This window comes from Alosa pseudoharengus, unplaced genomic scaffold (genome assembly GCF_046254945.1).
Source record: "Alosa pseudoharengus isolate Yale_2024_CS ecotype anadromous, Long Island Sound unplaced genomic scaffold, YU_APseudo_1.1 YU_APseudo_1.1_scf_19, whole genome shotgun sequence".
In the NCBI taxonomy this organism is placed as follows: domain Eukaryota; kingdom Metazoa; phylum Chordata; class Actinopteri; order Clupeiformes; family Clupeidae; genus Alosa; species Alosa pseudoharengus.
This window is the reverse complement of record NW_027468657.1, coordinates 8779654-8805286: the sequence shown is the minus strand read 5'-3', so window position 1 is coordinate 8805286 and position 25633 is coordinate 8779654. Positions and strand designations below refer to the sequence as shown.

Here is a 25633-nt window from a genome sequence, read left to right as displayed (position 1 = left end):
AATTCAGTGTGTCGATGCCAGTCAGTTTTGGTTGTCATAATTGTGGCCTGAGGTTATGACTTGACAGCACTTCAACGAAAAAAAGCCCTTTTCAGAATAGGCTTGTTCGTTTTCATGCAGATCTGTGCAAATCTGACTTGATGTGATGCATGCTGGGTTGAACACAATGCATACTGGGATGGACGCAATGCTTACTGGTTAAAAATCCTGTCCGACTTCTGTCAGCCGGGGAGGGACTTACCACCGTGACACCATGTCACATGACCTTCAAATATCGCGGGAGTCTTAGCCTGCAGACAGATCTTGCAGTTGCCTTCCACGATCTGCACGAGCTGAAACACGCCCTCACGACTTCCGTTCAAAGTTGTGATAGGGCCATTTGGGAGGAATCTCCTCATGACGATTTTGACGGGTGTCTCATGCTGCTTCCTTATGTTGGAATATGCGAAATTGAAGGGATACCTTCTTATATGTGATTTCTGCAACAATGGTAGGCTAGCCTACTGAAAACGTTTGGATATTCTGTTATTTTCTGCTGTTGGCTAAATAGATACACATATAGGGAAAACACTTGATATTGAATTTATGTGCTACAATGTAGGCCTGTTAACTGTATGACAACAGTGCTTTATTTAAACTACATCATAAGAATTTTTAATGAGTAAGAATGAAAGTTCTGCTGTATTTATTGCAAAGAAAATTCTGTGATATCTCCCGCAAGTCATGTCAGGCAGACTGTAGCTTGTCTGTCAGGGATGAGCTGCCCCCTGTTGTAGCTCCTCCCATCTAGCCTCTAAAGATCACGTTGACGTAGAAAGCCAGATGCAGTTGATCTCAAACAAGCCTATTGTTAACAGATCATGATGTTTTACATTTTCTCATGTTCAGTTCCCTCAGAAAGAATTAAGGTCCACCCACAGAGGCAAAAAATACCACGTCCTTATACAGTACTTCTGGAAGAATTTTCAAACTCTTTACAAGTTGAAAATTGCGTCCTCATTCACTGTTGACGTTAAAGATTGATATGCTTTCAATGTAATTGCTCTGAATATCTTAGTATTGGTCTGTAGCAGAGGAAAAATAAATCCGTGTGCTGGAGAAAACCTGCCTCCGCTCCACAGATGAAAGAAGAATAACGAAACTAGGTCATGGGTACATCAAGTAAAATGTACTCATGTCAGCATCTCGAGAGTTTCTGTATTTTGAATCTTTGTCATTTTACAATCTGCTGTAAAAAGAGTTTGTTAGGGAGGTAATGACTGTGGTGTATGTCATGACAGCAAAACAAATCGAAGGGACATGAGATGTACAGGAGACACTCAAAAATGGGTTCCATGTCAGAAAATAAATACATACCAAAATGATGATGGTGTTTAAATTAGAATGTGTTCTGTCATATCTTACCGTATGTTAGACAAACACTTTTTTAAAAAGATGCAGGACTTTGATGTGCAAATATTTGATAAATATATTCATTTGCCTTGCTTATGGAGGTTTTTCTCATCTCCACTTTTTATTTTATTTATCAGTAAACAGCCTCAAGTTGTTTGGAGCAGGTTGGTTTTGTCCTCTCATCTTTCAATGAATTTTGAATTTGCACTGGGAGGTTGGATATCTCTGGCTCAAAGTAATGTTTTATTGATACCTTCATATGTCTTGATCAAAACACAGACAGTCTACCTTTAAAAAAATCCATTTTAACTGTAATGCTTGTCTCCATTTCCTATTTTATTTATTGTGCCCTTTATTCTATCTCTTTGAGTTTCCTGTTCTTGACTGGGGAGCTTTGGATGGCCTAATTGCAGGTGCACATGAGGGTGACTGTGCATACTTTGTAAGCTTTACTTTCACAGTTGTAAATTCTTACTGAAGGGCATCTGCTCCAATAATTTCAAGCTTTAAATGGGTAGGATTGCATTATCCCTCCAAATGCAGCATGGAGTGTCTTGTGCTGCTTTTTATTGGATCTATTAAATGACTGTATGCAGTGCTGGGAAAAAAAAATCATGTGAGGTTTGTGTTTTGATAGAATTATATGTGGCGTTTTGCATGTTGAAGGCTCCTTTACTCTCTCTTTCTTTCTCTCTCTCTTTATTTCTCTATCTCTCTCTTTCTCTCTCTTTACACCCCCCCCCCCCCCCTTATCTGTGTGGTTCTGTCTATGTGTGTGTCGTAATCCTGCTTGCATTCAGACATCACGTCTGGTGGAGACTCCTTTGGGGGTTGAGGACTCTCTTTCTCTGTGTGTGTGTGTGTGTGTGTGTGTGTGTGTGTGTGTTGGAGGTCTGTACATGTGTACTGCTTACTGCTGCGTGTGGTACTGAAGTTGCAGGCTTCATCAGCGAGCTTCTGTCAGACTCAACCAGCCGCAAGTCTGCATTCTGCCCCTCCTCGGGGAGGTCAGACCTGGGCTAAAGACATTTAAGGAGAGTGGAGATGACCTTCCCTCCTACTGGAGAGACACCTGCCCTTGTTTTTTTCCTTGTTGTTTAGAGAGAGAAGGAGGCTTGGGTGAGGTTGTCTGGAGCCAGAGCAGCTCCTGGGCATTTCTTTTGTATGGAGTTTGACAGGTCCAGGAGCTGAGTCCCCCCCCCCCCCCCCACTGGCACTTCACCCCCATCATCATTGGAATTCAGCGGTTGGCACCGGATTGGCGTACCATTGGGAGCAGACGTCAAGTGCTGTTTCTCCCTGTATGCAAATCCAAGTGCACAGGGGTTGCTTGCTGGTTTCGGCTCCTCGGCTCAACAAAGGCGCAGAGCACTGTTTTGAGCTGCATTGCATCATCCCTTTCCCCCCCACTGTCACGTAGCCTCTCACGGTTATTCACTGCCTCTTCTCACACTGTTATTCCACAGGTTGTAGACAAAGCCAGCAGATGCTATCATTTTGTTAGACAGTAATTTGTTGCGGTGTTAGTAGGCATCCGTCAGGGAAAGGATGTCATGGTGTGATTTGTGTCTAGGTTGCATCAGACTTGTCATTGTAATTGTGGCTTAATTCCATGACGTGCGGTAACTCACAAGTTATACTAATGCTCGTTATACTCGTACTCGTGCTCGTGCTTTTTTTTGTCTTTTTTTTTTAGACATGGGGTAAAATAATGAGCCCATAGTGTTTACATCACCGGATGCAATTATTCAAGTGGATATATTTGTTGTTGCCAATCCTGTTAGAATGACCTTGCACATCTCAAGTATAGGATTTGCCATTTTAGTCCTCTTGTTGATCAATACCCAGGTACATGGAAGATAATACAAATAGGTTCTACAAACATAGAGAGCTATTTTATTCTCTCTTGATCTAATCGTTTGTGTTTGACTGCATATCCACATTTTTAATATTCAGTGGCCTCACTCTGTGTTCTCTGGCTTTTTTGACCACAGGTCTGTTTTCTCCATAAGGCTTTTTCTCGAGTACTTTGGTCTTACCAAGCTGACATTGCTGAGCATTAGGTGCGGTTGTATTTGCATTCCAGTGAATGGGGCTAAATCTTTTAATGCTTTAATCGTGTCCGACTCAGACTACTGCTGTTGCAGGGGTGATGTTTTCTTTGTAGGCAGTTTTTGAGCGTGTAATCAACCTAGAGACCTGGTTTTCTGGTCTCTCTGTGATGACTTGGGCCCACAGCCAGGTACTCATGTTTTCTCCAAATTGAGAAAAGTACCTTTTTTTATATTTCTCATTTTCAGAAGCCTTCAGTGCTGCCTGTTGTTGATTGGCGGTGGCATTGTTCTCAAGTTTAAGTGTTTTTTTAGCACTTAAAAATGTGTAGCCTACTTGTCATATCTTGGTGGCTGGCATCTGAGAGGGAGACCTGGAAGCTGAAATAACTCCACTGTGACCAGGCTGAAGATAGCTAATGCCATTAGTCCTCTACTGCCCAGAATAAGCTGTATGTGCATATGAATGAGATTTGTGTAGCAGAATTATTGAATTCATATTTAAAAAAACAAAAACACAAAAAATGTAAAAATCATTGGCAACTTGTGTAAGTAAGATATATGAAGTTGGCGCACACAGTTGAGTCAGGTTTTATTCACGTTAGTCGAGTGGTGAAACGTTCACCGTTGGTATTCTGTTTGTATAGCATACCTCCCAGTGATGCAATTTTTTGGAAGAAGGGAGGAAAGAAAGTGCATGGAGGTAAAGTCCTGGAGGGCAGTAACCCGCTGGGCACGGACACGGGAGAGTTGCTGGGCAGCTGAACGGACTGCCCATGAGGGCAGCAGGAGTTGTCACATCCATCCAGGTAGTCAGCATCTCACCCTGGTCTGCCCCCTTCACCTTTTGAGACATGAGTACCTGAGCAGCTGTCTCAGATTTCAAGAATAGTCTTGTCTCCTCTCTTTCTCTCTCTCTCTCTCTCTCTCTCTCTCTCCCTCTCTCTGTTTGTCTCTCTCTCTTTCTGCCTCTGTTATTCCCTTTCTTGCATCCTCTATCTCACTGCCCTGTCTCTGTTGGATTTCATGAGTTGTGTGTGTGTGTGTGTGTGTGTGTGTGTGAGAGAGAGAGTCTGAGAGAGAGAGAGAGATTTTTAGTCACAGTGAGTAGTATCTAGTGAGTAGGTGTTGCAGAAAACAGGACACCCCTCAGCATGGCTGTCATTCACACACTAATGAGCAGGAAATTAAAGGAATAAAGAGTTTCTTCCACTTGGCTTTGATACTGCTTGATGTGCACTAATTGCTAAGATTGTATCTGCGTTGTTTTTCAAAGGATCAGTGGGGCACTTTGGAAATGTCCATTAATCACATACAAAGAAGAGGTAATTAAATTGTTACGTATTTCTCATTTTTTCTCCCTGTATATTTCACAGGAGCAGGATGTTAATATGACTGAGTCGGTTTTCATCAATGATCATGCTAAACTTGAGCGGTGTTGTAGGGGAAACATGCCACAGATTTGATTTGTCATTTGCCCCCAGTTGCTGTTGTAGTGTGGTCGTTGAGCTTTCCTGATTGCGCTGCGTCTCAGTCTCGTCCTGGCAGTGGCGATAATTAGTGGTGTTTGTCTGACAATCTCTCGGTGTCTTTGCACAGTTCTCCTTAAAAGTCACGCATTCTTAAAAAGAGGAAATGATAGAGCGGAATGGAAGGGAGAATGAAAGAGGAGAGGCAATATCAGTGGCAGGTTATCTGATTAAGCAGATTAAAATGACACACAGTTTTCGGGGCCTAATTTAGCCGGATCATTTCAGCACAGGCGACCCCACACTGAGTTAAATTACATCGTCCGTGTGCCCCCCCCCCCCCCCCCCAAATCCCCCACCTCTATCATCAGCCTCCATCAACCCCTAATTATTCTCCCCCAGCTCACATGAGCAGGGACCTGGGTAGGGCAGGGCAGGTAGAGCCACCTTGCCATCCAGCCCCCCCAGTTTTGGGCAGGGCCATGGTGCCTCCACTGAGCAAGCAGAGAGCTTGAATAATTATGGGGCAGCCGTGACCTACTGGTTAGCGCTTCGGACTTGTAACCGGAGGGTTGCCGGTTCGAACCCCGACCAGTAGGCACGGCTGAAGTGCCCTTGAGCAAGGCACCTAACCCTTCACTTGCCGAGCGAGACCGGGACGACTCGGTGGAGGCAGCCCTGCATGTTACGGTCTCATTACAGGTGAGAATTACAGGTGAGACAAGTAGAGGAGAATCAGCATTGCTTGGCATGCTCTCTTTCGCCAGGGTCTGGGGTACCAGCCATGTAAGTAGGGCAAGCCAAAAGTGGAAGAACAATGTACTTGTGTATTATTGCATGCCGGAAAGGAAATTAACATTGAGAATATTCAGGGAAAGTCTGAATAATATGAATCGAAACGTGAGAATATTGAGTGAAATTCATAATATATGGAATGAAACAGAAAGAGAGAGACAGAAATTATGGTGTGGGGTAAGAAACCCTGTTCTTAAGATACCCTGTTGCTGTCACCAAAGTCAAATTGACAGAGTAATTGGTCCCTGTACTATTTTGTTTGGCAGGAAATGCTGTTGACAAGCAGGTATAGGAGCAGGAGATGAGGTTCTTAGATGTGATCAGGGGGCTCCATGGGTCGTTTACTTTCTACTTTTCCACCTTTCTTGCTCTCACATTCTCTCACTCTCTCACATACACACTTTCCTTGTGTTGCAATCACCCTCTCACTGCCTCATGGTTCTTCTTTGTGTTGTTCGTTACTCTCACCATATGAAACCACCAACTGTTTGGCCTGTATTCCTGCTTTGCCCAGAGAAGAAACTCAATTACTAGAAGCAAGGGGGTATCGCTGTCTGCATGATTAGTGTGGTCTGCCGTAATGTTGATATCATCCCACAGGAACGAACAGACTGGGGTTGTTAGCCGCATATTATGGTTAGTCTTTGGTTTCCCAACCTAAAGGTCAGCGGGTAGTGAAACCAGAATCTTCGCTTTTCTGGAGTGAGCTTTGGCCTCTGGGAATTGCTTGGAAGAAAAATACCAAGTGCAACACATACACACACACACACACACACACACACAATTTCTTATTAAGGATGTACGGACATTTAATGACAAACTTGACCTTTGGTAAAGTTAGCTTGGGATTACTGTATCAAACTTGTCGGCTGCATTACAAAAAATGTAGCAACAAATATATCCTTATTTCTTTTAGCAAATGTCAAATTTTCATAGTTTGTTGTGTAGTGCTAATTCACCTGAGAACCTTCATAGAAGGCCACATCCCTACATAATTTAGGAGTGTGGCTGAGGAGAATCTGTAGGTTTTGCAGATTATATTTGATGTCATGAATGCAGTGTGTATCAGTGCATAACAAACCCCAGAGATCAGCCTCCAGGGGCTGCCTCAAAGCGGCTCTGATCATCTCTAATCTCCAGGAAAACCACATTAGGAGGGCACGTGTGAGCTTGGTTATATCTCAGATCATTGTGACTTATCATTACTGAGATGAGGGCTTGGCTTGGGGAGCGGCACCTCAGCAGCTGCCAAAAAAAAAAAAAAAAAGTCACAGCAAGGTGGAGGGAAGGTTGAACGCAGTGCACTCTACAACTGTGGAGAGATCAAGAGGAATTAAAGCAAGCGTGATGAGAGACCGGGCCGCACAGGGCGATCGAGTGTGAATCGGACCGCGTGAATGGCTGGTGCTCCGGGCAGAAGAGCGCAGGGCGGAAGGATTGCAGATTGCCCCACAGAGAGACGCAGGGCCCGGGGTGAACAGACAGCAACGCCTGCCTGCAGAGCACTTCTGTGGGGCCTAAGCCTCCGACTCAAAGAAAGGCTTTGAACTTGCGAAAGAGATTGTTGAGCAATTTTTGAGTCAGGTGCCCTCCAGAGGCTATTGAGTTTGAATGTGCTCGAAGCAGAATGGGGGGTTTGAGGAACAAGGCATGTGGGAAATGTGCCAGTATCCGTCCATGAGTCGCCAGAAAAGGCATTCTGAATTCAGTTTGAAGGTTGCATGTTCTCTCTCCCCATGAAAAAACATTGCTTAATGTCTACATCACAAAGCGAAGAGATTATCTTCGTCTCTTTCACTGCCACGCACCTCAGAGCTTGCTAGAGTGGCAGCAGCGCATCTGTTGCCTATTCAATCGCCTTGTGTTTGTTGAGCAGCGACTCAAAGAAGAATTGTTCACTCCACCTGTCTCTTCCATCTATCTGTATTTCATTGCTGTCAGTCACTCTGTCAATGTGATTTTTTTTTTGTTTGTTTGAGATACCCACCTTGTTTACCATGGTGAAGGATTGCGGTGCTCTACATAAATTCTCCAAAGTTATGCGGACCGAGATTTCTCCTTTATCCACATGCCTGTCTCTCCGGCATGACAAACACGGCTCTGGAAGCTTGCGCTTGCTCTTCGACAGCTCGCTAGTGGGACATGGAGCTTATTTTTACCCTCCGATAGCAACATGCATGCAGGCAGACATTTTTCTCCCTTGTGTATGTTTCAGACACTGCCATGTGGGAGACAACCAGCCACCCCCCTCAGATGAAAGTGCTCGAATATTACTCCCAAGCCACTTATTAGTGCCAGACACCCAAGCTGAAACACATTTGAAATGAGTTCATTGCAGTTAAGAAGTTCCTCTCTGATGTGTGTGTGTGTGTGTGTGTGTGTGTGTGTGTTTGTGTGTGTGCGCGTGTGTGCGCGTGTGTGTGTGTGTGCGTGTGCGTGTGTGTGCGTGTGTGTGCCTGCGTGTGCGTGCGTGCGTGCGTGCGTGCGCATATGTTTTTGTGTGTATTTTTGTGTCTATCTTCTCTCCTCCATCTCCATCAGTATGATATACTGTCTTGCATGGATACTTTGACACCCTCCTCAGAGTCCTGACATGCTATTTCCTCAACTACACTCGGCAAGTTGTTTTTTTTTTTCCTGGGTAGGCTAGGCTAAAAAAAAAAGTTAAATATGTGGAGCATATGAAATTATTGACATTGATTCATCATAATGATGCTCTGTCTACAGTACCTTCAATCAGCCAATGTGTGTCAAATACAGAAGAAAATCCATTACCCATATTACCTTACACTTAGTTGTGTTGGCCACAGGGTGTTTGAGGAAACCGCAGATGCCTTAATGGTTTGCCAATCTTTGCTGTGTTCTTTATTGTCTCTGACTTTCCGCTGTGAGATGAGATTCTGCTGATAGTAACTTGGATGAATTGACAGCCAAGGGAAATTGATTTCAGTTGGGCTCAGAAAGTTATATACTGAAACAGTGAGGGAGGCTTGACATCCTCCGTTTCCTCTGAGCCTTCACTCATCCTGATATAAGTTGTTTATGCTGGATCTGGAACCCCACATTACTGTTTCTTCTTGCTTTTGACCAGAGGCTTTTCTCAACATCTTTTGAGGAAGTGTAGCATCCTCATGCTGCAGTCTTAGACAAACTTCTCCAATGACCACATTCCATGAAAGTTTTAAAAAGAAAAAAAGAGAGAGCATCTGCACCTGTCTGGCACTGCCAGCAGGTTGCAGCGCTTTGGGTAGACAACAGTCTGTGATAACGTGGTCTGAAGCCTTCTTCCAGAGTTTTCCGCCACTGAAATCCGTTTAGCCTTAGCACTGTCAGCCTGTGCACAACGTGTGTCACGCTGCTTTGGAGCCTCAAGGTTGGCACTGGGCCGCGCGGTACTGCTCCCTCTGGACCAACCGACCTGCCATTCTCTTGTCTGTCTACACTGATTGAAGTCTGTGTGTGTGTGTGTGTGTGTGTGTGTGTGTGTGTGTGTGTGTGTGACTGAGTAAGAGAGAGATCACACAGTTTCAGCTTGTCAATCCCATATTCTGTCTCAGCATGCGCTATCAAACTGTGTTTTTGTTTTTAGTTGTGTTTTTTTATAGTTCCCCCTGTCTTCTTAGGGGTCCACTGATGATTCCAAATCCTTTATCTTGTGAAAGGCGGATAAAGTCCCAGTGATTCTGTAAATCTTCTCTTTCATGGAAAACGATGCAGACCATAATTGCTCTTTTGTGTCTTTCGTTTGGCAGGGGGTCAATCCGTCCTCGTGCTCTTCGCTAGCAGTTATTGCAGCGTTAGTGGCTAGTCAGGCCCCTTCCTTCCCCTCTGCCTTCTTATCGTTGTCGGTGCCAGCTTTGTTTTAAATAAAGCCTGCCCTAGAAAACAGGGGACAGCTCTAATCCCAGGGACATATCCAACATGTTTCCGTGCACACTGACCTACACAGCCAGGGAGAAAAGGGATGACCGCTGGTCTTCCCAGTTGGCTGCCAGTTACAGTGGTCTGCAAGGGCCAGCTTAAGAGTGGCATGTCTGTCTTGTACTGCTTGAACGTGATTTAAATTCAAACCAAAAACAGAACAAAACAAAACAAAATCTGTACCGTTTTTCACTGCTGTCAACCCTATTTTTCTCTATTATTGAAAAAAAAAAAATATATAGCACTGTTTATTTCCACCCTGCTTTTTTATTTCACAGCTGTACGTTTGAATGATAAGGCTTTACAGCAAAGCCACCACAGTCCCGTTACCTCCTCTGCACACGCTGTCATTTCCTGTCAAGCTAGCAGTATGGCGCCTGATACACATGTTGTAATTAATGCGTATCTGTGCAGGCAGGCTGTAGCAATGACTGATCCCCCCCTTCCCTCCCCCTCCCCAATTTGATCTCTTCTCCCCTCACTAACATGTCTTTATATCTGCAGGGAGGCCTGAGGAACAGCAAGCACGAGTGCACCCTGTCATCCCAGGAGTACGTTCACGAGCTGCGCTCCGGCATCACCGACGAGAGGCTGCTCAACTGCCTGGAGTCCCTGCGCGTCTCCCTGACCAGCAACCCTGTCAGGTCAGTCAGGCCTCTTCCTGTTCTAGCCCTCCCCCTCGTCCTCCTCCTCCTCGCCGTGACATCAGTCTCTCGCACCACGCCGACCGACCGCTGCTCGTCGAGTTCCACACGCCACACATTCGAGTGACGTCTGCTTAAGTGCCCGAGATGTGTCGATGGCGGATGGATTCTAGCGACTGCCTGCCAGTCCTCTTACAAAACCCTTAATGTTCCCTAAAACTCTAAGCAGTGTTGAGTTCATCCGTCTGTCTTTCTCTACTTATGTTTGTGGCACTAGCATCTAGCCCCCTCTTTTTTTCTCATAAGCTGTTAGCATGCTAATTGGCGCTGGGTCCTTAGCTGTCTCCCGAGCAGCCTGTCTGCCCGGTGCCACAGGCTTGGTTAAATGAGCGTAGCCCACAGTGGCCACCAGGGCAGGCCGTTATTGCTCACCACTCTTCCCATTACGCCCTAATGGATAGGAAGTCGGCTTTTCACACATCAGAAAGCAAGCCGTTTTGCCGAGATCCTAATAAGCACAGCAGCTCACCCAGAGATCAACCACTTTTGCTTTGATTTTTCTCATATGTCTCTTGGCCTTGCTCTGGCCCGCTATTCCTTTTGCTCTCCTTCTGTAAAACAGTCTGTTTTATCATCTTTAATTCACTAGTTAAAGCAAAATTCACATCAGATCTTTTATTGGCCCATTCATTCAATCATAATTAGACTGTGCTGGATTTGGAAGACCATTTGCACCAAACTTGACTTCTATTACCCCACCCTCCTCTCTCCTTTTTTCCCCCCTCTCCACGTGTGGATGGGGTCTTCAAATTTAATTTGGTCCCAGCTGCACGAAGGGAACAGTTTGTGACAGCGCACCCTCTCAATTATTTACGAGTCCACTAACAGGAAGATGTTCGTTAATGTGAATCAATGAGCGGTGCATATAGAGTGGTCATCAGATGAGTGACAGAAACTCGGCTAACAGAGAGAGGACGTTCCCGTTGGAAGCCCCCAGAGGAGAGATGGTCTGACCCCCCCCACCCCCCATCCTCCGCGCTCCACAGGGAGAGACCTCATTATTGTGTCTGCACATATTGGGTTACTAACAGGCTTCTCTGTGGTCTAACGGGAGAGACATCCATACCATGTCAGCCTAGAGTAACAGACACTATCACCCAATTGCACCGCTTAATTCTTATACACACAGACACAACATCTTCATGTAGATGGCTAGTGAGCATGCCTCAGAATAACACAACTTCTTTAATGAGCTTCTGTCTTTAATTATGGGTATCTGTGCTTTCCCTGATCAATCAGTTGCCCAGCACATCCTCTGCATTCATCTCATGTTAGCCGACAGTCTGCCCATTAAGTTACACAAAAAACAAAGTCTTGTTCACTTATTTTGTGTCTTTTCCGTCTGTAAGCCCACTCTGTGTACCCTGCTGCAACTTTGATGCCTTGTTTATCGTGTGTGTGTGTGTGTGTGTGTGTGTGTGTGTGTGTGGTGTGTGTGTGTGTGGTGTGTGGTGTGTGGTGTGTGGTGTGTGGTGTGTGGTGTGTGGTGTGTGTGTGTGTGTGTTTTGGCTTTGGCACATCCATGCGGTGAAAGGGCAGTTTGCTCCCGGGCCCGCGAGTTAGGCCAAGACCACCCTCTGGGTGTGTGCAAATTGCTGAACTTCTGACCACCGCCAGTGAAAGGAAGGGCTACCCGCACGCTTGTGTGGACATGACTCCCTCCTCCCTGCCACCCGGCGAAGGCCAGGTCTTGCTGAGAGGAAGGCACCCCTGGGGTGATGTGTTGACGGGGTGGTGCGGAGGGACCACTCCGGTGCCTCCACCCCCAGCTCCCCCTGTCCCCTTCTAGGCTTATTTTAATGCTGCGACGACTGAAGGGGACGTTTCAGCCTTGTCGGCGAGCATGCCAAGGTTACTCCCAATTAATATGAATGGAGCTAATTGTCACGGATCACAACACACAGGAAATGCAAGCTGCACCCCAACCCCCCCCCCCCCCCCATCCGACTTCCTTACTTCCTCCGCACCCCCTCTGTGTTTTGATTGCTCTATGTTAATGTAACCTTTGCAGTGTACTTTTAGGTTTATGTATTGAAATGAGCGTTGAGAGGACAGCGGCATAAAGCAGTTGGGTTCGCTGTGGCTTTTTCAAAAAAGCACTGTGTACAGAGCACAGATCACTGCGCCCTTGCTCTAAAATTTCACCTCACGCAATGGCTGTCCCAGATTCGGCACACTCAGCCACTTTGGCAGGAACACCAAAATAATGTTAACAATTTTAGATGTACCACAGATCAGAAGCTAAACTGTAGTTGTAAACTTTGTTTTGTTGTTGTTGACGTTTCTTGTTCAGGTTTGTATTTTTTTGAGAATAAGATTAAGGTCTGGCTGACTGTTGAGACTCTGCAGTGAGACACATACTTTACTGAGATGGAGATGGCAGTGGGTTTTCTGACTGTTTTTGCACCTCTAAACACAGACCGGTTGTTTAGACATGAGAAAGCTGTTGATTAAGGTTGTAGTAATAAAGCAAATAGTATTGTATTAGTGCACTAGTTAAAGTTTGAAGAAAATGATTTTCAGTGGTCTTTTTAGTGGCATATAAAAAAAAATCTAAGAGTAACTTGTGTATTAGTAGCAACAATAAAAGCAAATAAATAGATTACAATAAACACATTTATTTATACAAAGTCTGAGGTCCACTCTTGGATTTAATATTTTAAACTTTTTCTTAAAGTTTTTGTTAGACATTGTCTTGCTTTTTTTCTGTCTTGTAAAGATGCAGCGAAGGTTTGGCCCCATCCACTGAAAAGCCAATCTGTTCCTGATAAAAAATGCTCTAAGCCCCACGGCTATTGCAAAGGATGATTACTTACATGTCCTTTCAAACATTATCCATGTGTAGGGCTAACAAATATGTTACTGAGAGAACTCATTTAAATCATAGCCTTTGCAGTCAGGTTTATTCCATATTAATCATCAAGTGTGGTAGGCTGTGACAAAAAAATCAGCAGATAATTTGAAAGGTGGGAGAAAAAGGACGGCATTGCTAATACCATTTTTTTCAGCTTGTAGGACAAATGATCTGTGGATGCATTTGGAATTCACTTTTGGGAAACAAATCATTGCAGCCACACTCTGGACAGTTTAATCTCTTAAGCTGCCCTTGCCCTCTGTTTATCAACCTGAGATTTGCATACATTCCCCGCAGTCTGTCTTCACTGCCTCAGCCTGGTCTTTTGTAGTGCACGTGCTCATAAGCATTTCTTACTTAGGCTTAAGGCCCTATTTTGATGGCAAAACCAGTTGATAGCAAAGACAGGGAAAGAGTAGGAATATCCTGGTGAAGGAATTTCTACCAGAGTTATTTAGGATTTAACAAAGCAATGTGCGATATTACCACCAGAGGGTTTTTTTTTAATTACATTACTTAGTTCATCCTGATTTCTGTGCAATATAAATATGCTTTATTGATAGGCAATTATAATGTATATTGTTACTTTATAAATGACAAAGATTACTCTATTTGAAAACAAGTTAAATGCTTGTTTATAAAACGGATAGTTCTGGTCCTTGATTATGGATGACTAAGTCACATTCAGAGCGATGGCAAAATACACCTGTTATCACATTACATCTGTATTACTTGTGTGTAACATGTGATCAGAGATTTAATTTAATAATTTGAATCTGCATAATGAAACACATTTACACTTAACTGTTCCAGCCAATTACCAACGAGATGCACGTTCATGTCAGTTTCAATTGCACGGGAGGGAGGGGCGAGCTAGCTCTCTGTTTTGTTCGAAACATCAACAGAAGGGACGTTACCCAACTGTGCTTAGAGAACCTTTAAGTTTGTCTCAGTACTATTCAGTGTTAAGTAGATTTCAATTCTTATCCTTTTATTGACGTTTTTAAATGTTAGATTTATTGTGGGAACATACTTTAGGCTATTTGGTGGAGTTGATGCATTCAGAACCCCAGCAAAACCAAACAGGTGAAAAAGCCAGTTTAGCTGAGCACGGTATCAGTGGGAGAGAGTAGACATATACAGTTAGGCTCACACGTATTTGAACCCATGCTAAAGTTGACTAAAAAGAGGAATATAAAATATAGAATATAAAAACCTTTTGGAAATTGATCTTAATGCCTAAAAAAGTAAAGAAATGTTCTTCCTTAAAATACAGGGGTCATAAGTATTCACACCCCTATGTTAAATTCCCTTAGAGGCAGACAGATTTTTATTTTTAAAGGCCAGTTCCCTTGGCCTTTGGAATTAAAATAGCCCCACATCATTGCATACCCTTCATCATACCTAGAGATTGGTGTGTATTTCAGTTAGCCTATTAGCTGGTTTGATGCTCATTGCAAATCAAACCAGCTATTAGGCTAACCTAAATACACTTGTGTCTGTAGAAGCATACGGAATCCAAGAGCAGCAGTTACCAGTAGTTACCATGAATGCACAAGTTATGCTGTTTTAATGTTGAACCTAAATTTGAACACTTGGACCAACTGGTATGTAATCTTTGTGACAAAGGACGTCTGGACCCTCTTTTATGGAAAAGTGTATAGACAACATTTCTACTTAGTCTAATTAGACTACAACATGTGAATAAGAATAAAAAGAACTGTCATTATTGTGTATTTGCATCATGGAGGACATATTGGCTTTGAAAACAAACATTTTATTCTTAAAAGCCTGTCAGCATACATTTTTTAACATCAAGGGTAGTTCAAGGACAAACCCCCCCCCCCCCCCCTCCGTTGCCAGATGCCCTGGCAAACATCTTTTTTTGGTCATCTTGTTTGCATGCCATTGTTATAAACTGACTGTACATTGAGCTTACACAAAATGTATGTAACCATGGTTACCACAGTGTCCATTTGTATATCACACAGAAGCTATTTAGGGATTTATCATACTTAATTGCGAGCCAAAAAAAAAAAAGAAGTTCTTGGAGAGTTAATCTTGTTCAGCTGTGTTGCTCTTGTTGTTTTGTGATGTGATGCCGGCTGTTAATTATTGCCGATGGCTTGTGTTTGTGCAATAGTTTAATTGGCTGGGCCGGACACCTGTTCTCCTGCCCAGGTGGCTAGAGGGGCATTGCATGTGGCTCTCGTGTCCCTAGTCGTCCCATACAGGTGTGTGGCACATAAACCCCCCCCCGCAGAGCCGCCTGCAGATGGCTACGGCTGCAGGCAGCACTCTGCCGTCATTTATTTGTTTGTTTTATTTTTTCTATCTTTTTTGGCACAGGAAGTAACTCTGTGACGAGTAATGCTAATTATCTCTGCCGTGCTTCTTTTAAATTTGTCTCTTCGTCTGACTGCACATTTCTTCATTTAAAAGTGTCAGACCATTCGCTGCTTTCCAAAGAGTCCTGTTTCATTAACTTCTAATCCCATGGCTTGAAGTGAAATGCGAAGTTACAGTGATAATCACTGCCTCTTATTTCCCCATTTATGGAGAGTTAAAATGAGCTGCATCTAATGGCAGCTGTTTCTCTCTTCCTCTCTCTATCTCTCTCTCTCCTTCTCTCCCTTAATTCTTTTTCTCCTCCTTTTCCTCCCCACAGTTTTGTGTTTCCCCCTCATGTTGCAGTGCGAACAGTGCCACAGGGCCTGCAACTGAACTCAATATTAAAGTAGTATGATAGAAGTTAATCCAGGAGTTTCCGCACACCTACTCATGCACCGGAAGACAACAAAACATAAAAAACAGCCACTTAATAGCTCTTTCAGATGACTCACCCCCCCACAGACACACACACACACATCTCACCACCTCACTAAGGGTAGCAGATTGCCCTCTGTGAGACACAGAGGTGTTTCCAGTCCTGGCCCTGCAGTGCTTCACCACATTCGCGCCCAGTGTCGCGACCTGGGCGAGGCCCCGTTAGAGCCTCTCTACCTCCTGAGGACCTGAGGCGTCTGCAGCTGTGGAGCTACACATGTGTGATATTCATGGCCAGGAATCCCCATTGCCATTGACTTTGAATTAGTTAGGTAGACAGTACTGTCGCCAGCAGAAAAAAAAAGTTTTCTTCAGGTTTACAGGCCAGTGAGACTTGAGTTGGTCTTGAAGCTCTTCTGATATAAAGTTATTGTCATATTTGAGTCGCAGTCAGTCTCTGGAGTTCTACTTTATATCTCATCTTTCATTTCTCTTCGATTGCTCTCAAAGAGACAGCTTGCTATAGGAGTGGGTGGCTCGTAGGGTGTGTGGTTGGAAAGGCATGTGTGTGTGTGTGTGTGTGTGTGTGTGTGTGTGTGTGTGTGTGTGTGTGTGTGTGTGTTCGCGTGCCCGTGTGTGTGTGTGTGCGTGCGTGTGTGTGTTTGTGCGCATGTGTGTGCGTGTGTTTGTGTGTGTGTGAGTATGGTATGAGTGAGTGGACGCATATACCCACCAAATCCATTCTGTGGTTACAGGATATTAGAGGGGAGTGAGGTGAGCATTATAGTGAGCTTACAAGCCAATCCTCCTGGGGGGGCATCTGTGCCATGCCTATCAGTTTCTCCAGCCTTAATACCCCCAGCTCTGTGTTCCGGTGGTAATGGGCAAATTAGGACCTTTGATAATTCAGCACTGCTCAACAGATGTGGTTTTTAGAGCAAGACCCACCGGGCCTGAAATCCAGCCTTTGCATGATGAAAGGAAACAGAGTGATGGGTCTGAAAAACAATTACTCACCCACCAATGAAACATTTATAGCTCAAACAGAAAGTACCAAGAAGAAGAAAAAAAAAACAAGAAGAAGAAAGAGAGAGAGAGAGAGAAACAAGAAGACCAACAACAACAACAACAGCAACAACAACCACAAAACAACAAGACAAAAAATCACAGATATAGTAAATAAATCATCTCACATTTGACTTTTTTGTTCCAAGTTGGAAATTGGTGCATCCCAGGAGATTGGGCCTCTGCCTCTCAGCTTCATACACAACCCCGGGCTATTAATCAGCGTGTGGCACTGCTGAAGGCTCTACTGGCTCGGACAGTGGCCGTCGCAAGTTTAGATGAGTGATCACAGAGCAGATCAATAACCATTAATCCCTCACGGTGAGGACGTAAACGCCCACAGACAAACCTTTCTCAATGTACTTTGAGGTGGGACGTTTGAATTACCATTTCATTCGTGTGTGTGTGTGTGTGTTTCTGTCTGTCTGTCTGTCTCTGTCTCTGTCTCTGTCTCTGTCTCTGTCTCTGTCTCTGTGTGTGTGTGTGTGTGTGTGTCTGTGTGCGTGTGCGTGTGCGTGTGCGTGTGCGTGTGCGTGTGCGTGTGTGTGTGTGTGTGGGCTTGGCACATTTAGAATGCGGAGTGTGTCTCTGCCACTGTGTGCGATCTGCTTATGGGGAGTGTATTAGCGTAATGAGAAGTCAACTCTGTGTTGATGGATGTCTCCTGAATGTGCTGTTCTCCATCACGAGGGACGCATAAGTCCAACCGCCGGCTTAGTCCACAACACATGCTTTGAAGAGCAAGCCGAGCATTAAAACCTTTGTCATTTCTGATGCTTCTGCTGCCAGACATCTCTGTCATTATAATTCATTTATTTTCTGTATTAATTTTACCACTCTAAGCAGTTATTATTGACAGTTAAATTGAACTAATTTGCAGCTTCTGTAATATGAGTTTAAGCAGTGCCTAATATATCTTCAGACATTTATCACAAACACAGACTTGTGCACAGTGACATACATGCACACACTCAAACTCTACAAATAATTTAGTTTTGAGTTTGTGAAAAATTTAGTTACACTCTATAATGCATAATTTATCTTACTTCTTGCTGTGGTAACCATTTTGCTTTTCAAAGCACCATGTTTTGGGGCATACTCAGTAAGCCTGAGATGAAGAACTTAGTTTCCCCCCAGAATCAAGGACATAGTAGTAGGACACAGGCTTTGTGGGTCAATCATCCATCTGTTGCACCTCCATGAGAAATGATGGAAGTTTGTCGTTTGATATTCCCCTTGACAGAATAAAAAAAAAAACGAAACAAGCAAAAAAACGTGGGCTTCCGTAAGGAAAGACATTGAGGAACTAAGGAAGTTATCAAAACATCACCTGTGGTGGCCATGGCGACTGAGTTTGAAGCTTGCTGCTGGGGTCATTTTGCTTGCGCTGTGCGGCAGGACTGGACTCTCCAGACTCCAAATGTTATTACAAACCTCACCAAGTGCCCCAGGCTGCAGCTTAGCTCTTTTGCTCCAATACTTGTCAAGGTGAAGTAGAAAGGAGAGGAATGTAAAAGGTATACTATAATTTCATGTACATGTCAGTTTCCCATATAAATAATATATTTATTAATATATTTATTAATATATTATTTGTTCATCTGGGACCTTTATTAATTATGTGAAATAATAAGGATATAAAGTCATCTTATTTTTCTCAGATTCTCTCTACCTGTTGTTTTTCTCTGACATTACTGTTCGTGACCGACAGCTAGCTTTTTATTTATATCTTAATTACTGTTTTTTTGAAAGACTAAAATGGCAGGAATAACTTTTAAATGCCATGCACCTACTCCTATTGACAGTACTTGTTATCTGTTTACCCATTTGATGTGATGTATGTTAATGTCTCTCTTAAAAATACATTTGTCAGCCTCTCACACTGCATATTTTAGAGGACCCGTGTGCAAGTGTATGTTTTTTTTTCTTTTCTTTTTTTTTTGGTTGCTGCTGGAAAATGGGACAGTTATCACTCAACAGAGTTTTTAAAGCAGTACAAGAATCAAATGGAGATGACAGTTGTATATTTGCGTCCTGACAGGTATGCGACCTGCAATCTCGCTCTGCCCGATATCTCTGAGATACAGAGGTTGTGATTCTCTGTCGTGAGGAGGTAGCTATTTAGGTCATGCAATTGAAGTGCGGGTGACCTACTTGTCCCCGGCTCACTGCAGAGTGACAGCCGAGAGCAGTCAGCTCTTTGGCAACCGCAATATTACTAATGCAAAAGCATAGCAAGAGCAGAAGTCGCAAGCAGTTTTCCATCCTGTTGCAGTATGTAGTTTGGATGTATCGACATCCTTACACTAACAAAAAACAAAACACCGGCCACATTCGGAGGCTTGCATGAAAGATGAGTGGATTTCAGGTTTTTTTTTACCCTTCACTTTCCCTGAAGATTGTTGTTGTCACGTTTGAAGTGTCATTTACGGCTGTAATAAGAGCTTGCTAAATGCAGTGTTCATTTCTTTTCATCCAAGGCACTAACAACCCCTCCGTGAACACAGCGAAGCTGTCTCGTGAAGCCTTGAAGCTGTCACTCTCAGCCTGGCTAAAAACTAAAAGCCACCATTACAGTTTCCTTAGTCCTTATTATGCTGACAGACAACGGCAGTCTGATAGACCCACGAATGCCCTCTCACCCACTAGGCCGCCCCCTCTTCCTACACCAGACGACACCCATGAGCCCCCTCACCCACCCACCGTCTTCCCTGACACTAACGACCACGTGCGACTCTCACGCACCTCTCTTCCTCCGCGGGCACCCTAGGTGAACCACGGGCCCCTCGACTAGTATTCAATTAATGGGTCCGATCAATCACCACTCTGGCAATTTCCCAGACGTTCTCCCACAACTTCCATTTAATCTCCCACCCAGTGCCAGGGGGGGCCCGTGCTGTTTGGAAGATAATTAGAAATTTCAGGAGTGTTTTGTGCTCAGCGGGGAGTCATTTGAGTGTGTCTAGGGAGCGAAGCGAAGCTGTCGCCCTCTCCCCCGTCTACCACTCCGTGAGCTGATATCGCCCAGGTTGTTTCTCCGCTCACAGATGTGTTCACTGCCCTCAGCTAAACCCCCCTCCCACCTCCCCCCAAACCGCCCGGCTCCAAAACCTCTACCCCCAAAACATCCCATTCCACGAGCCTGACGACAGGAGGCAGTAGCTGATGCGGTTTGATGTGCGGGCAAGTCAATGGCGTCCGCAACCGGCGTCCCGCCGTGATCCAAATGCCCCGTCGGGGATTGTCCGTCTGTTTGAATGGCACTCTCTCACAAGCCTTTTTTTCTGCCTGGAGGCCACTGCAGTCTCAGGGCGTGGCGCTGACACCAGGAATATTGTCCTGGAAGGCGTGCCACCTGCTTCGCTCCTCCTTGTCCAACATTCCAAAATCCAATATCTGCTGTGTCACCTCCTGTCACGCTAGCCTGAGAGGAGGTTAATATCATTTTGCCATCCTTCACATTCTGTCTGACATTGTCCAGCACAGCCTCTTGAGAACCCAACAGCCCCCACCTGCCCCAAAGACACACACACACACACACACACACACGCATACACACACACACACACACACACACACACACACACACACACACAGACACACACACACACACACACACACACACTTCTCTCTATCCGCTTCTCATATAAGATATAGACAAGTTTAGTCCCTGTCGTGTGTCTCTCTTAAAGGTAAACTATGCAGTATTGGCAATTTCCTTACTGTTTTCTCGGTTTTTGCTTCTTTTTCGCTGGCTCTGTCATGACGAATGTCTGAGAAACTCCATCGCTACCTTTTTCTAGCCGGTGCCTGGCGTGTATGTGTATTTGAATGCAGTAAAGCAATTCGTTACACTCGTTATACTTCCTGACACTGAGGCCGTCGGCCCGCTGGCCCACAGTTGCAAGGGTGTTTTTTCCGCTCACAGGCGCTAGGGGGAAGCGAGACGGCCACCATTCAACCCGAAAAAAAGTCCATTCCAATGACTCTGAAGCAGTTAAATGAAGGTAAATGAAGCTAAAAAACTTCCATATTAAGCTAAAAAACCTGCATAGTGTGCCTTTAAGAGATCTTGGCAAAGGCGCGGCTGGATTTCTTGTAGGAGGAGAGTAAACAAACTTGTGCTATCGTCATCATAATAGGATGTGTGGGAGAGACGCGGCCTCCCTTCGAATTTACAGCTTCATTAGAGCGCTCAGGTAGAAGTGCAGGTGGGTTAATGCACCCCAAGGAGTGATTTGCAAGTTCCAAAAACTTTGTGGCTGAAGTGAAGGTGCTTGTGCTTTTGTTTTTCTGTCTCGTTTTCTTTCATTAGTGCCGCATTTATGTCAATGAATTTGATATTTCTTTTCTCATGTACAGAAGGACTGTGCTACATGTCAATGTTCTTTATCACTTTTTGTCCAGTTATTCTCGTTGTAGTCTTTAACCTTTTCAGTATGCACAGGCTTTATTAGCACAATACCCACAAGACAGTTAAAAGGTCCTTCTTTAGTGAATGTTAATTAACTTCTTGATGAAATTACATAACCATCATTTCATTATTTGTATGATTCTGTTGCCCACCATTGTAAAGGTTAAGACCTTTAAGCCATGACAAAGATGCAGTGTTAAAGAGGTCATAGCAGAAAAAAAATAGTTTGTCTGTTTTGTTTCTTCTATATGCCAAAGTCATGCTATAAGGCGGTGCAAAAATGTTATATGGTTGCCTTCATACCAATCATCAAAGGGTGGCTTACAATGGAAAGTCAGGATTTAAAAAATGCCTTAAACTTATGTGTATGTGACAAAACAACTGAATAAGACAAAATGACTAAATAAATAAATAAATAATAATCCTTTAAGAGAGATCATTGCTTTGGTGTATTAGCAGAAAGCCATTCAGTGTTCTATTTGCAGCAGGAAAACTCCATGGTTGAGTCAAGAGAATATAGCTTAATACAGTGTGTGGATCACAAGGGAAAAACAAAATGTTCTATTCATGTGTAGGCTACCAGGCTGGTGGCAACAAAGCCCGAACAAACCAAAAGCAAATTTAGTATGTTTTGTTCCCACTCTGGAAATGGAAATAATGGCATCACTGCTGGAGATTGCTGTATATAAACTAGGCCCTGTAGTAGCATCATACATACAGTATACTTGGGGTGCTACGATCACAGTAATCAAATATTTATAATGCTGTGTTATGAAGGTGCTTTTTTCTGTCCACTATCCATTCAAGTCAGGTAAGAATGATGCTCCATGGGAAGCAATGTGAAATGCTTGTCAGCAGAGATAAATAAGGCTTTTTTTTACCAACTTATGAGGCAGGTGATTGTTCACTCAGTATATTTTTTTGGGGGAATATACAACATCTTCATATTTATGGACTCATTCATGGACCACCATCATAACTTCATATAAATCTGTTTTTATGGTGCTCTGCATAAAATGCCCCATAATTGCATCAACCCAGAAAAATTAGTATACTGTACCGTCCATAAAAAAAAAAAAAGTCCTGGGAAGATGGACCATAAATTTTTCATTTTGCCTGCGGAATATACATGATTGTGGAAAGTAACACAATTTGGTGGCACTTAACTGCAGAATTACACCTATCAATATTTCATGAAAAAATTCCAGCCTCCACCCCCACCACACAACTGAAGTTAATGAAAGCTTTGGGTGCATGCCACAGATGCTTGAAGAGGGAACTGATAGCGCTATGGGGGGGACTGCCTCAGATTTGACAGGAGGCGTCTTGGGGGAGGAAGAAACGACTGACTCAAACTCAGACAGACACATAGATAGGGTAAATGGCAAGGGACAAATATATAGATGCAGACGGCGGAGCCAGACGGGGGAAGAATGGGCCACCATGAAGCTTTACCTTTCAATGGAGTTAGCTTTGAAGATTTATCATCTTCTGCCAACTCCAAATTAATCTCTCCGTTGTTTCCCGCAGGAGAGGGAGAGGGAGAGAAAGAGAGACACCTTAACGTGATAAAAGCCTATGACAACACACAATGAAGGTGTCTCTAACCTAGGTAGGCTTCCCACTGTCACTTCTACCTTTTAAAGGCTTTTATTCCCCTGCCCATGTCCCATGTCAGACAGGTGGGACGTGTAGAAAACCCTCCACTCACATGAAGGACATCGTCACTGGTTGTTCCACTCTTTGATTGAGACAGATTAGTGTCAACTTGGCTCTTTTCATACATCCAAGGATTTTAATATGAATTTCGGTATGATCATATAGATTTTGTATGACAGTCTCTATGTTTGTTTAATTGTGGAGAGCCGAATATTTGGTCTTTATTAGCCTAATACAACTCTGTTGTTTCATTTTACCACTGTGCAGGAAACATCGGTCTGAGTTTGCAGGTAGTGTCATTAAGAGCAGCAGTCGTTGCTGGCAAATATAAACGATGCTGGAGTATTTTCTCGATAGTGGGGTTTCTGAATTGCGCTCCTTTGGTCATGTCTCGTCTGGTACTCTCTGCTGTCTCATGCGTCTCATTTTCTCCCCGCTCCCCCATGCCGATGTTGTAGCTTCATAAACAATGGTGTGATTGTGCATAGCTGGCAAGATCATTTCAGAAGATCTCATTTTTGTTATCGCGGTGTAACTGTGTTTGCTCGCAATGAGCTGCCCGAAAACAAATGGTGGGAAGAAAATGGCAAACATTAAGCTGAAAGCTCTTATTAAACAGACAGTTATAAATTTTGAACATTATACTGTTTTGTTTTATTAACAAAGCACCCCATTACAATGTACTGAACAGCAAAACGGTAATAAGTTGCAAATTGGGTTGGGTCTCCCGGTAATGAATTTTGAGTAATGGTGTATCAAGAATTTGAGTGTTTGTAATTCCTGGATAATTTCATTGCGGATCAAAGAAATCCGCACATCACCTTTCTGCGTCGCCTCGGGCTCTACACTTCAGCCCTAATCGTGGGCCTTCTGTGAATCTGCCAGTCAATACAAATGACTTTAATATGCATTCAGTTATTGCACAAAATCATTGTCAAAAAGGCCCGTATAAATCACTGACTTATGGCCCTTTAATGCAACAAATTGCTCCATGTATTCTGCTTTATTGACAGTCCGGAGCGAAGGACAAGCAAACGCTAATGACATAATCTGGCGTTGATCACGCAGCACTTCCAACCTCAATCTCCACTCTCTCTCCCCCACCTTTTCTCTCTCTCTCCCACTCTCTCTCTCTCTCTCTCCCACTCTCTCTCTCTCTCTCTCCCACTCTCTCTCTCCCTCTCTCTCTCTCTCTCTCTCTTTCCATCTGCACTGGATCATGTGCCGTCTCCAGATACGCCGTGTGGTTAATAGCCAATTATCTCTTGCAAATCTGCAATCGATTGCCTGTGTTATCTTTCTCACATTGCTTTTCCTTTCCTGCTTTGGCAGCCCAGCCCACGTGGTGCCTAACGAGCCACTGAATCCCTTTGATGTACAGACAAACATGGGTCACAGGCCGTAATACGTGGTTATGGATGAGAATCTGGCCGTTGGTGCAGTTAGTTATTTATATAATTTATATAATGTTTTGACAGTTTACCTGTTCTTGTGTTTCTCAACACAGCTGGGTGAATAACTTTGGCCATGAAGGACTGGGTCTGCTTTTGGACGTGCTCGAGAAGCTGCTGGACAAGAAGCAGTAAGTTTGAGATGTTCAGAATCTGATTAAGTGTTTATGCGCAGAGTCTAGTATTTCAATACCGGTACGTGTGTGTGTGTGTGTGTGTGTGTGTGTTCTTTATTTTAACCTTCACATTTTCCTGTTTTGCATTTGCAGACAAGAGAGCATTGATAAGAAAAACCAGCACAAGCTTATCCAGTGCCTCAAGGCCTTCATGAACAATAAGGTACTCCACATAGGCAGAGTCAGACATTGGGCTGCCTTCACCCAGTGGCTTTTTTCATAAAAGCCAACACAGTTTCTCTCTCCTCTCAAGCGCCACAATAATTAACACTCCTCAAGAAATTTGATTCAATGTGTACCCAAGTTCAATATTTAACCTCCCTCACACACACACACACACACACACACACACCCACACACACACACACACACACACACATTCACACACACATCTTGTTTTCAATGGCTGATGCTGTTTGCATGACTCTGAGGTGCTGATTAAATCTCTTTTTTCGAGTTTCGTGCTTTCTTTGTAATTCAGGAAAAATACATTTTCAATTATTTATATATGGACACTTAAAGCATAACTGAGATAGCTGAGGGGAGATGTTGTGATGTATTTTATTCTCAGTCACAGTGCAAATTTGATGCGTGTCCTTGACCATCCCTAAAATATGGATCATTTTGCAAATGTAGTAGTTGTTTCTCAGCTTCTTCAAACAAACACAGGCTTGTTTACTTACTTCGTGTTATCTTTTTAATTTAAAGTTTCATCCTTTCATCACTAATCATTTAGTGTTTAAGGTTTGTGTATAGTAGTTAATATAAATATTGTAGTCTGCAAGTCTAATAAGGAAATAGTCATACTGTATGAATGTTCCCTTTCAGCCCTGTACAAAATTAAATTAATTCATCATAGTCACCAGTTCTCTTACATTCTCACTGGCTGCATTCTCTGTCTGTAGCACAGAGGTTC

General features: G+C 43.7%; 1 protein-coding gene across 4 annotated transcripts in view; it reads left to right on the top strand.

Moving 5' to 3' along the window:
* The window catches only part of diaph2 (diaphanous-related formin 2), a 161116-nt gene that overhangs the window by 89288 nt on the left and 46195 nt on the right, over nt 1–25633 (top strand). For all 4 annotated transcript variants that reach the window (XM_076291617.1, XM_076291614.1, XM_076291615.1 and 1 more), the window contains 3 exons: nt 10133–10272; nt 24598–24672; nt 24811–24880. In XM_076291617.1, the coding sequence (XP_076147732.1) occupies nt 10133–10272; nt 24598–24672; nt 24811–24880 (285 nt within the window). The remainder of the gene's footprint in view (nt 1–10132; nt 10273–24597; nt 24673–24810; nt 24881–25633) is intronic.